The sequence below is a fragment of the Anas acuta genome, chromosome 6 (genome assembly GCF_963932015.1).
Source record: "Anas acuta chromosome 6, bAnaAcu1.1, whole genome shotgun sequence".
Taxonomy (NCBI): domain Eukaryota; kingdom Metazoa; phylum Chordata; class Aves; order Anseriformes; family Anatidae; genus Anas; species Anas acuta.
This window is the reverse complement of record NC_088984.1, coordinates 28,570,836-28,582,973: the sequence shown is the minus strand read 5'-3', so window position 1 is coordinate 28,582,973 and position 12,138 is coordinate 28,570,836. Positions and strand designations below refer to the sequence as shown.

Below are 12,138 nucleotides of genomic sequence, written 5' to 3'. Positions count from 1 at the left end.
AGAAGAAATTGCAGTTTAGATACCACATGCTAGTCAATACAGATGAATAACTCAGGGGTTCAAAGCTGTTAACAGCTCTAGTTACCAAGTTATGATAATCAAATAATTATCAGCTTTTAGAAAAAAATCAACAGCTACTTTATTGCATAGGAACCTGTGCACCACAACCTGGATCATAGGAAGCTGCATGCTGTCAAAAGCCAATAGAAGCCCTTACAATTGTAGGAAGAGCTTCAGTCGAATGCTGGGGGTGACCTACCTCTTGGTTAACGCCTTTAGTTCCCAAACTGAGCTATGCAGATACCTGCCCATGCTTCCAGTCACTTCAAATAGGGATGACTGAACAGCCAAATACTGCACAGGCCAGCACAGACTCTGAAAATGCAGTTTCTACTGCCCTCACAAGATTTGCTTGGAAAAACAAACCAAGTGTGGAAACACCAGCAAGAAGTTACATCAATCTTGCTTGCTCAGACAGCCAGGTATCCTGGCAAAAGGATACCCCAGGTATCCTGGGGGATGTGTGTCAGCCTCCTGACAAAACTGCAATCTTTCATCAAAATATTATAGTGTAGTCCCAGCCCAGATCACTGCCATAGCAGCAAACACTACTTGCATTAAGTAGTTAACTAAGCTGGTTATCTAGAAAAAAGTGTTCTCTTCACATTTCAGTCTTAGAAGTTTAAAAACAAAAACAAAACAACAACCAACATGCAGCAAACTCTTACCTTCTCCACATCCTCTGCGTCACTTGCTGTGTACTGCAGAACTTCACTGGTCTCACTGCAGAAAAGAAGAAAAAAATTGAACTCACAGGACACAACTGCTCTTACCAGCCTCTCACCTCTACAACAAAATGAAGTTCAAAGGCAAAAAATAATAAAAGCAGATCCACTAGTTCCACTTTCCTCCTTCCCCCAAATACGTAGAGTCCTCACAATAAAATTCCTATTATATCTGTAAGTTGTTTCTTTCCTGGTTTAAAAGCAAACAAAATTGCTTTTAAAGTGCAAGTGACCCATGAAAAACTGCACAGTTTTAGTTCATTAAATAAAAAAAAAAAAATGAAAGTGTCTCACCTAAAAGTTTGTTTCCATTTTACTAATGCGGACAGTTCCCTCAATTACAATTGCCCTGTCTGTACAAAATCTTAGTTTAACCCAAAGCTTCAGTAGATGTTTTATTTTACAACCACAAGTATTAACATACGTATTAAGCTTTAGGAAAGCAATACATTAATTTATCATTATTTATTAATACTGAGCTAACTGAACCAATGCAACACAGGTAGCAGTATCTGCTATTAGAAAAAAAAAAAAAAAACATAGAAAATGGCTAACAACATCCTAGTAACTTGATTGCTTTCCTATTTATAAAGCAAACTTCATAGAAAAGTCACTTGCAGCACTGGGCCACAACAGGAGCTCCTTTAGGAACATTTTCACTACTGAACACACACAACCCTTCATGGCAGTCATTCCCAAGCCTGCCTCAGCCATCTTGGATGACTGTTCCTTAATTAATTTCTCCTTGAAGAGAAAATAAAACGGAAGCCAAATAGGTATGGTATATCAAATTATACACAGCAAAGCTAAAGAGCATGGAAAAGACTTTATGGACTTTTTTACTTACCACAACCACCTTAAACTTAAACAATATTAAGACTGGAAAGAAAGTCTAAATTGCTGCTGGAAGTAAACACATTAACAAAATAGCTTAAAACTGCAACAGTCTGAGCTAGTTTCTAGTCTGCGTTATCACTGCTCAATCAGAACAGCTCTGGTTAAAAAAAAAAAAAACCTTCCCTTATAAAGCACCTTTTATTCCTGTGAACCCCTAAGCTCTTACGGGGTCAGCCATTTAACTGGTGCTCTCAACAGGGGAACTACTTAGAGAGTTTTTTCCTCAACTTAAGGGGAGGGGGGAAAAAAGTAGAAGGCCTCACGCAATCCTTCAGCCACAGAAAGAAGAAAAACGTTCTGTTTTCAAAGGGAGCTGATGAGACTGGATAGGATGCATACGTGCATCTTCAATTTCAGCTGTCACTAATCAGAGGAGGAGGCCAGGCTTCACCCGAGCCTTACACTGGCAATTGCATTAACAGGGCAGATCAAATTGCTTGATACTCTGCAGATTATTAGGGCTTTCATTAAGAGAAAACAGCTGCTCAGTGGAAGCATGATTGGATACGAAAGATAACATTAGTAATCAGACACGTTGGGCCAGAAAAGAAAGTCAAACAAAATACAAAAAGCAGTCTGTTTACAGTCACAAAACAGTACCTGTCACACAGCATCAGGCTCACAAATCACTTCCAAAATAAATAAATAAAAGGGAGACGAAGACATTAACAAACATGTCAGACCAGAAAGGAAGCACACATTCTGTGATAACCAAATATTCAGTGTAAGAGAGATCACTAAGGTCAGCACAAAAATGTTCCAGATAAACAGAACAAGAACTGGAATTTTGCAAAGTAACAAACTAGGTAATTTTTCTTGTAGATTTCATGACATTTTCAAGAAAACCAGAAGACAAGCGAAGGTGAGCTTGAACATGGAATGGATGTAGGCCAGGAGTTTGTCCAACAGTCTGTAATGGAAATAATTCCTCTTAGCCTGTTTGGACCAAACATTGGTCATTCTTGAGAAACAGAAGTTAAATACTTAGTGTGCTTAGAGACCAACAGCCCGGCTTGACTATAGTTCAACGCATCACTCCATGAGCCAGCAAACAGTTAAAGATAGGATAAATCTGCAGAGGCTTAAGCTATCTGCGAGCTCTCAGCAAGGTCCAGAGAAGTGCAAAGCTGAAGTTTTGCACATTTAGAACTCCTCCACATCAAGGGGACGGAGACGTCCTCCTTCAGACCTGAGCAGGCAGATCGATCTGACAAGCCATTGTGAGCCCGTGCGCTGATGAGGATGCCAAGCAGAGGGTGTTTGCTTAACAAGTGTACTGACCATGTACAGACAAAGGGGAAAGAGTTGAAATCACAGCAGGACCAGCTAAGCTAGGAGTTAGCCTCACTGAACAACACAGTATATTTTCTGATCCAAAGGATAAGCAGCATTTTCCTCCTCTCCAGTAAATTCAAATCCATTCTGCCCTCGGGGGGATGACAGCCCCATGGTTTCCCACCCTCCCTCTCTGTCACAAGCCCCCCATTTCCTGCAGACAGCAGTGTGCAAGCCACTAGTCTGTGGGGGATGCACTCAGAGGCAGCTGACCGTACACTGCACCAACAACTTCTGCCCTGTATGAATAACAGGCTCGATGTTAAGTCACTCAGTTCAATTGCTGACAGCATAATTACACCGATCTACCTTGGGAGCTGAAGCAAGAAAGCAAGAAGGAAGCAAGCAAGCTACAGTATTCCCAAAGATCTATTCTGACTTAAATAAATGAAACTTAGCAGTCAACTTCATGCACAAGCCAAATCCTGCACGAGTAGAGATTGTGTTGATGTAAAAGTAGGCCTGCCTCTGACCTTTAACAGCTTTCCTTCCAGAAAGGAATTTGTTTACGAGGGACCCAGATTGTTTATGTTCATATGCTTTTATATTTTTAAGACAATTTGATTTTTGATTGAGTTCTTCTGTAAGAATTGGGACAGCTGGCAAACTATTATAGTCTCAAGTTCACACGTGCTTGCTTCCCAGCTAGAGAAAGCCCAAAGTCCAGAGACGAGCATCTTCAGTCTCTAGAAGCAGGCAGCAGTGCAACCTTTATTTAACAATGCTAACAAGTCCATCGAATCCTCTGCTGGCTCTAAAGAGCATGCCTCAAAAGGTAGAGAAACAGAACTAGAGAAATGGAAGAAGCCCTTACCTGAAGACTTTTTCCTCTTCCTCTGTAGCACTATGAAGAAACTAGCCTCAGCTGTGACAACTGGGAGGAGTTCTGTGGAGAGTCTCAACACCTGTGACTTCTCCCCTCCTAAGAAGCCTGAGAAAAGCTTGCATTGCAACACAACCTCCTCAAGTCATACAAACACAAACATGTACAGCTGTAACTTCAGCACTTTGGGCATCATCACCCTAAGAAAGCACTCCATGCACTGCTTTGAGCTAACAAGGGCAGCAAAGGGGCCAAAGCCAATCCCATGCAGAGCATTGTCAGAAGAGGGAGACAGAGACAGAACTGGGTTTTGCAAAGCAAACAGACCAGATCCCTGGCTGTGCTGCAAAGAAATAACTTCCCTGTATGATTCCACAACTGATAATAACTGATAACTGATGAACTAACTTCCCTGTATGACTCCACCCTGAAAACTTCCCTGTATGATTCCACAACAGTGAAGCTGTAACTCCCCAAGACGGAAGGATGAAAAACAGTACTGCAGATCAGGGCTCATTAGCTAAATTTAAAAAAAAATGAATTTACTATTGCATACACTTCTCCCACTCTGAATCTCTTACGAGTCAAAAAAAACTTCCATAAAGCTCATACCTAAAAAGACTTCATTTGTAATATTCCAACCTTGTAACACTAGCGTCAAGCTTCTCAGATGCAAGAGGTACCGAACTGTACACAAGTACACACAGATATGCCACAGATGCAATCATTACAACATTACATTGTACTATATATAAGAAGGAGGATTTCTCACATGGCATGGTTTTATTTGCTTCTCTTAGTAGAAATTTTAAGATTTGCACACGTTTTACTTGAAGATTCAAAGGACAGAACCATTTTGTTTGCTAACCTGATTTCTGGTAGGAAGGTTTTCTTGTAAGCATCCTCAATGTTCTGCAGATACTGAGGAGACACCTTTCTCTCATAAGGCTAAAAAAAAGACAAAACAGAAGAACAGCATTGTGAAGTTTGGTTTCTCCCACACACACCCATACAGCAGTCTAAGGAGAAGTTGCTGTTACACCATCTATCATGGGCTCTGCTCTTGTGTTAACAGAGAAATATCCAGTGAACCACATAGGCATTAATGAGCATTTCAAGAATTATGAAATCTTGAGTGTTCAGAAACACCTAGAGTTTCCCAAAGAATAAGTGGCAGTCTGCATCAATCACTGCTTTACCCTGTACTGCTATCTCCGTGGTTTTAATTATTAGTTGTGAGTAAGATTCTTCTGATACGCTAGTGAACCTAGAAAGACAGGGAAAGGAAGGTTCAAAAGAAGGGTGGAAAAACAAAATAAAAAACTTTCTTACAGCTTATTTCATTTTATGGGAATTCTCATTTTCCCCAAGTTTGCATCAACAGCCTCAAAAAGATTAACTTCCCAAGGAATGATTAAACCTTGTTAACAAGGAAGTTTTATACAATCACACAGAAAAAAGGAGAAGATTGGTCCTCCTGCTGGAAAAGCAGACTCAGACAACGTGGATCCTCTTCTTCTGGTTTCAGATAAGTGCATGGGCAACCATCTACTCCCCTATCTTTCTTTGGGATTTCAGGGATTTCATACCTGCTAGCTGCACCCACTAGAGGGCTTTTCTTTTTCTAGCATCCTGCAATAACTGTGTTTGATATCAACCACAAGCACTCCATGCACCAAGAACCCAGAATTCCCCAAACAGGCACTACAATGCTCAGCAGTACCACTGCCCCAAGGAAGTTCTGCTACATCAGCAATTCCTGCCAAAAGATCTCAAAAATGTCACTGACATTTTTGCTCATGGGGCAAAGAACTCAGAGGTTCCCACAATACATTAAGAAGTTTCTCATTTTGTAACTGAAGCTACTAAAACAAAGAGATCTATAGTTTTCCCATACAAGAGCATCTTGTTCATTAAAGGGTAGAAGAGCATTCCGTCAGTGCCTAAACTGCCAGAGGGCAGAAGGGGAGTCACTTGAACAGTAGACAAGGCAATTTGGGCCACACAGATAACAAAGCAGCACGGCAGCCTTCAACTTAGAGCTCTGAAGGCGCTTCCCTTTGGCAGTGACCAGCTTCCCTCTTAATTGAGCAGGGAGCTGCTCAGGAAACAAAATGCTACTGACTTACCCCAGCACACCAACATGCACACACCTGCTTCAAGAAGCAGGCATCACCAAGCGTTTAAGGGATCTGAGAATACTTCTTCTAATAAATCAAAGCTGTCTTAATATAGCAGGCTATCCACAGTTAAATAATTCACTTGAATACAATTTCCCACAGCCTTTCAACAAGGGATAAGGTAAACATCATTTAATCTTCATAATGCATCTGAGAACAAACACGTGCAAATATCACAAGAGGGTGAAGACAAAACTCCAAACCAAAAACCTAGCTTAGTCTTTATACAGAAACACTCTCCAGCTTTACTGAACTACTGAAATAGTCTTTGATCAGAAATCCAGTATGCTGATATAATGAGACAAGTCCTATTAAGAGAGTAATATATTAAGATTTTTAAGAGCTGATCAATTTTTACAGAAGTGAATTTACACAAGTGAAATCAAGGAAAAATTTGGGTTTTCTATTTATTTTTTTTTAGAGCAGGCATATCAGAATACCCACACAGTTATCACAAACACTTAGTTCTTACACCTAAGAGGACTAAAAGCTTCTGAGAAGTGGAATTCTGCAGCAGATCCCATGGGACTCGAACAAAAGGGCATGACTGCAACAGACACTAGCAGGCAATGATAGTGGCAAAGGTGAAAATTACCTCTCCTTTCTCCTGAAGCCTCTTCTGCACTTCTGGAACAGGTACATCTAAATAAATGACCAAGTGAGGTGGTAGGAATTCACTGATGCCAATCTCTTTGATCTCCTTGTAGTGAGCAAGGCCTGTAGGAAAAGCAAAGTCAAATACAATGAAACTTAGTGGCAGTGAAACTTAACCCAAATGATAAACAAAGTAACAGCATAACATTTTAACATCAAGTAAATAAAGAATCTGTAACTGTTTCTTCATTGCATTTGTTTGGGTTTTTTTTGTTTGGTAAACACACTTTATTTACAAATAAATCATATCCTGACTTGTAGCCTCCTCTTATTGGCTGATATATCAAGCTTAACAGTAGGCTTTTCCTCAAATACGATTCAGCAAGTCTTCAGGATTAGGAAAAATAAAAATCTTCAGGAAGCAAAGTAAACTAAGGAGCTACAAGGACTGAGATCTAAGAATCTCTAACATACCTGTTACATCAAAAGAATAATTTATTTCTGACTTCAGTTTAGAGAAACATAGTTTTCTCTGTTGTTTAGAGACAGCCTCTCAGAACGCCAAGGAGGGACCGCAACACTCATGTCACTATGAGTCACACAAGTAAGCAATATAAAGAATGTATGTTCTTTAACACATATGCAGAACTGAAGCCTTGAAGAAAGACTGGCAAGTAGCATGCGTTGAGGTTGGTCTTCAATGCAAGGAACACCTAAATGCCAAGTACCTCATGAACAAGTACTTAAAGAGGTCAATCTTCCCAGCAGGTTATTATTTTTACTTTTTTTAATACTAACTACAACACTTCTTGATGAGATTATGGCAAAATAACTTCATTTTTGCATGCAAGTAACTTACATCGTTTGTGGATATAGCCTTGTTTAAACATGGCATCCAAAAACACAAAGTCACTGTAGGGAGAACGCTCCAACACCACGCCTTGTCCTGCAATTCAAAGTAGATTTCCAGTCATGCGAGGCTCAAGACTCTTGGCAGCAACATTCAAAATTAAAGACAGTGATCTTCTTAAAGGAAAACTTTGAGAAATTTCACTAAAATTTTAAATCAAACAAAAAAGCAGTATTTTTTTTGTTTGTACAAACACAGTGCATATGTATTCTAAAAATGCCTATCTAATACACTAATTCTTGTTCTGTGCCTTCACTACAGTAGCTAAGTATTATTGTATTTGAACACCACAGTTACACTTGTGTTTGGCACACTTTCTAGAATTCACACCCTTTCTCCTCTTTACTACCTTTATTGATGATTTGGTTGAGGGAATTGAGTGCACCCCCAGTTTGCAGAGGACACCAAGCTGAGGGGAAGTGTCGATCTGCCGGAGGGTAGGAAGGCCCCGCAGAGGGACGTGGACAGGATGGGGTCGATGGGCAGGGGCCAACGGGGTGAGGTTCAACATGGCCATGCGCCGCGTCCTGCACTTTGGCCACAACAACCCCATGCAGCGCTACAGGCTTGGGGCAGAGTGGCTCAAAAGCTGTGTAGAAGAAAAGGACCTCGGGGTGCTGATCGATGCTTGACTGAACATGAGCCGGCAGTGTGCCCAGGGGGCAAGAAGGCCAACAGCATCCTGACTTGTACCAGGAATAGTGCAGCCAGCAGGAGCAGGGAGGTGAGCATCCCCCCATACCCTGCTCTGGTGAGGTCACACCTCGAGTACTATGTTCAGTTTTGGGCTCCTCACTACAAGAAGGACATCGAGGCCCTGGAGTGTGTCCAGAGAAGGGCTACAAAGCTGGTAAGGGGTCTGGAACACAAGTGCTATGAGGAGTGGCTGAGAGAGCTGAGGTTGTTTAGTATGGAGAAGAAGAGGCTCAGCAGAGACTTTATTGCTCTCTAGAACTACCTGAAAGGAAGGTGTGGGGAGCTAGGGGTCAGCCTCTTCTCACAGGTAACTAGTGGGAATGGCCTCAAGTTGCGCCAGGGGACTTTCAGGTTGGAAATGAGGAGACATTTCTTCTCAGAAAGAGCAGTCAGCTGTTGGAAGGGGTTGCCCAAGGATGCGGTGGAGTCACCATCCCTTGGCGTGTTTAAGGAAAGGTTGGACATGGTGCTTGGAAACATAGTATAGTGGGTGATATTGGTATTAGGGTGATGGTTAGACCTGACACTGGAGGTCTTTTCCAACCCTTATGATTTACATTTTTTTCAGAAAACACTTTTATTAAAGCACAAGCAACAGGTAAGCCAGTGTTGAATGAGAAAAGCTTTTCACACCAGAAACATTCTGGAATTATAGCAATACCACCATAAAACAGTATTTATGGAAATCAAAATGACTGAACAAAAAATGCCATCAGCAACAAAGTCTAAGGAGAGTTTTAAAAATGGTTGTAGAATTTACATCTGTCTCAGTATGTTTAAAAAGGCTATTTTAATAAAGATTGCTCAATTACAATTAATTAAACTGGTAACTAATAACCAAAATGCATTCCCTTTGCTAGAAATGATACAAGGTGTTTTTCTGACACAATGTGCAAGGACCGTTCACCCATACTCACTCCATTTCAAAAATGCAGACAGTAGCAAAATACTTCAAAACACCTTAGCTATCTCAAGGTCAGAGCTTTCACTTAAGTTAATATAAAAATGAAACTTATTTACTGTAATATCTAACCTGTGGACAGCAGATGTTCCAATGCATCAGCATACTGTAACACACGGTTACCAAAGAGCCAAGACTGCAGTCTGTATGAGTGTCCATCAGGGCATTTTGGGTCATTGTAAAATCTCTCAAGGTTACAGAAACCATTAAACTTCTCATCCAGCAATGTTCCATCTCCTGTGATTCTGTTTAGATAATGGATATCTGCTTCTGGGAAGTATTTCATTCCTGACAAAAAAGAAGAAACCCCAAACAGAACACCAAAGTAAGTTTCGTTTGTTTACAGTAAGTATCTCCTAATCAGTATCTCCTAATCAGTTCATTTATGTACACGTGTCTGCTTTAATCGATACTTGAAGACAGCTCAAAATCCTCTGGCCAACCACCTCAGAGAAGGGGGACAAAACCTATTTATTAGGTTTTATTATTGTTCCACCTCCATGATGAGAGGTGAGCTAACAGTTTCAGCAGAACCTTTTTTTTTTTTTTTTTGCTACCAGTCCTCTACTCAACTTGAAGCTCGGAGTCCACACACGCACAGAAAACACCACCTACAAACCTCGTAATGTGCTCAGTGACCTAGGAGCTCAGGTGAGCAAAATGACCTCATTAGAACTAAAATCTCATTCACAGCAAACAATACCTATTCACCCCACAGACATAACAAGCACTCTGTCCTCATCTCGAAACTCACCAACATTTATTCCGCCTTTATCTAGACACCCGTCACATTAACTGCAGCATTACCTAATAATTTCCTAGTCAATAATTGTAGTTACACTATGACAATTACACTATTACATTATATTAAATATTACAAAGAAAATAAGATGTACCTAATTTTTCCGCTAGTTTTTGTGCGAGCTTGCCCTTCCCAGAACACAAGCTGCCCTCCACCGTGAAGATTTTGCTATATTCAGTGAGCTTTTTAGAAGTTCTGTCTCCCAGCATGTAAGCCAGCCAACCATACTGCAAATTCCGCATAGGGCTGACATGAATTCTTGCCTGAAAGAAAACACAGCAACAAAATTAACAGATTGTGTCACTCTTAGCCAAACGAGGCGTGCCGAAAGAGCAGATTTTTCAGACCTGAAAAGATAGAGGCAGAAAGATAGGTACACACATCTAACACAAGGAGTTTTCATACAGCACAGTGAGCACTGCTGCTGCAGCTCAGCAGCTGAAGCAGTATGTAGGCTGGAAAGCTATTCACAAAATGCAGTACTGATAAGCCAGAAAGCATGAAACAAATCCCAGTGTGTTTAAAGCTTGAAGCAGGGGAGCTCCACCAGCACTCTGGTCTGAATCTAAGGAATTGGTGAAGCTTCCTTGACTTACTGAAGGCCACAGTCACTTGATGTGCCCTACATTCACAAGTGAGATCCTACAGCAGGTTTTTGATTGCATTTTTGGGTAGCGATGAGCATTAGACCTTCTCCCAGCCTCTCAGGGGAGAAACAGCTTCAGCACTGCACAGGACAGCTCCCGAAAGTAGAGGTGCACAGAAACACGGACCTGGTCCGTGAGCCGAGCAACCCTCCCTTGGGGCACAGCAACTACACCAAGCTCTTCATTTCACTCGGGACCTCCCCACTCCCAGCCCTGCCGTGCTGAAGGTCACCGTGTCACGCCGCAGCCACATCTCCTCCGCCCCATCCCCACGTCCCTGCCTCACCCCCACCCGCACCCCGGGCACGGCGGCTGCCCCTGCCCTGTGCATGCCCTATACGCCCTAGGTGTGCCCGTCCCGGCTCTGGCAGCCTCGGGGCAGCCGGAGCCGAAGGGACACCGCAAGGCGAGCCCGCTGCGGCCGCGGACCCTCGCCCCAGCCCCGCTCACCGCCGGCAGCACGGAGCTCCGCGGGCGGCCATGGAGGGCGGCGGTGGCCGCCGGGCCCAGGCGGACCCGCCACAAGGACATGGCTGCGCCGAGCAGCCGCGGGGCGCCACGAAATGGCGTCACGGCGGGGAGGGAGGTGGCATAAGCCAACCTCCGCCTCAGCTCCTCCCCGGGGCTTTAAAAGCCCGGTTTTAAAGCTGAAGGGACGGTGTCATGTTGGGTTGGATGCCGGGATGGGTTTCTTAATGGAGAGGGAGCGCAGGCAGCGGAAGGGGGTGCACGGGGAGGTGGTGGTGTCCCCGTCGCTGAGGTGTTTAAGGGAGGTGTGGATGTGGCACTGAGGGGCATGGCGTGGTGGTGGGACTTGGTTCACGGCTGGGACAGGGGCTGCGGGAGGAGACAGGACGCCTAAAGCAGGAGAAGACCCACCCTGGACACATCCTGGAGCTCAGTGCTCCAGGAAAGCCACCTTGATGCTCACAGAGCAGGCAGAATGCCGCTGCTGCTCGTGGAGGTTTTGCAGATCCTTGCCACAAGATGGGGCTGGGCAATGCTGAAGGAAAGCAGCTTGCCCTCCAACAGCCACCTTGGCTTGTCTCCCTACCGCTGCGATGTGCTGGGCATCGTCTGGGTTGGGTTTGTTTTGTGTCCTGTGCTTGTGAACTGGAACAGCTGATAACCTGCTGTACTTTGAGAAGCATCCAGAGCAAATCTGCTTTGCAAATAAAAAGGTCAGGCAGCCCAGCCATGGGGATCTTCAGAGTTGGTAAAAAAAGATGAAACTGCACAGAAAGCTCTGAATACATGGAAGAGTGGTTTTCAAACACTTGGCTCTTGGCTGAGCTTTGAGGTCTTGGAAAGACCTCGGTGAAACAAATGTGGGGGAAATAAGAAGGATCAAAGAAATGGGAGAGAGGAAGAGGGACTGCTGTGCCCCACACCAGGCATCCCCTGTTGTCCAGCCCTGGTAGGCTCATGCCCGGGTCCATCTCCTCACTTTGTCTGGGTCTCTGCACCCCATCACCCCATCACTGTTTAGTTTTCATCACTGTCTTCCA

General features: G+C 43.3%; 1 protein-coding gene across 1 annotated transcript in view; it reads right to left on the bottom strand.

Moving 5' to 3' along the window:
- The window catches only part of NDUFA10 (NADH:ubiquinone oxidoreductase subunit A10), a 38,306-nt gene extending 27,068 nt beyond the window's left edge, over positions 1-11,238 (bottom strand). The window contains exons 1-7 of the mRNA XM_068686142.1: positions 11,081-11,238; positions 10,078-10,246; positions 9,254-9,469; positions 7,474-7,560; positions 6,616-6,737; positions 4,709-4,788; positions 729-783 (exon numbers count right to left, since the gene is read on the bottom strand). Of these exons, the coding sequence (XP_068542243.1) occupies positions 729-783; positions 4,709-4,788; positions 6,616-6,737; positions 7,474-7,560; positions 9,254-9,469; positions 10,078-10,246; positions 11,081-11,161 (810 nt within the window). The 5' untranslated portion in view covers positions 11,162-11,238. The remainder of the gene's footprint in view (positions 1-728; positions 784-4,708; positions 4,789-6,615; positions 6,738-7,473; positions 7,561-9,253; positions 9,470-10,077; positions 10,247-11,080) is intronic.
- Between the last annotated feature and the right edge of the window lie 900 nt (positions 11,239-12,138).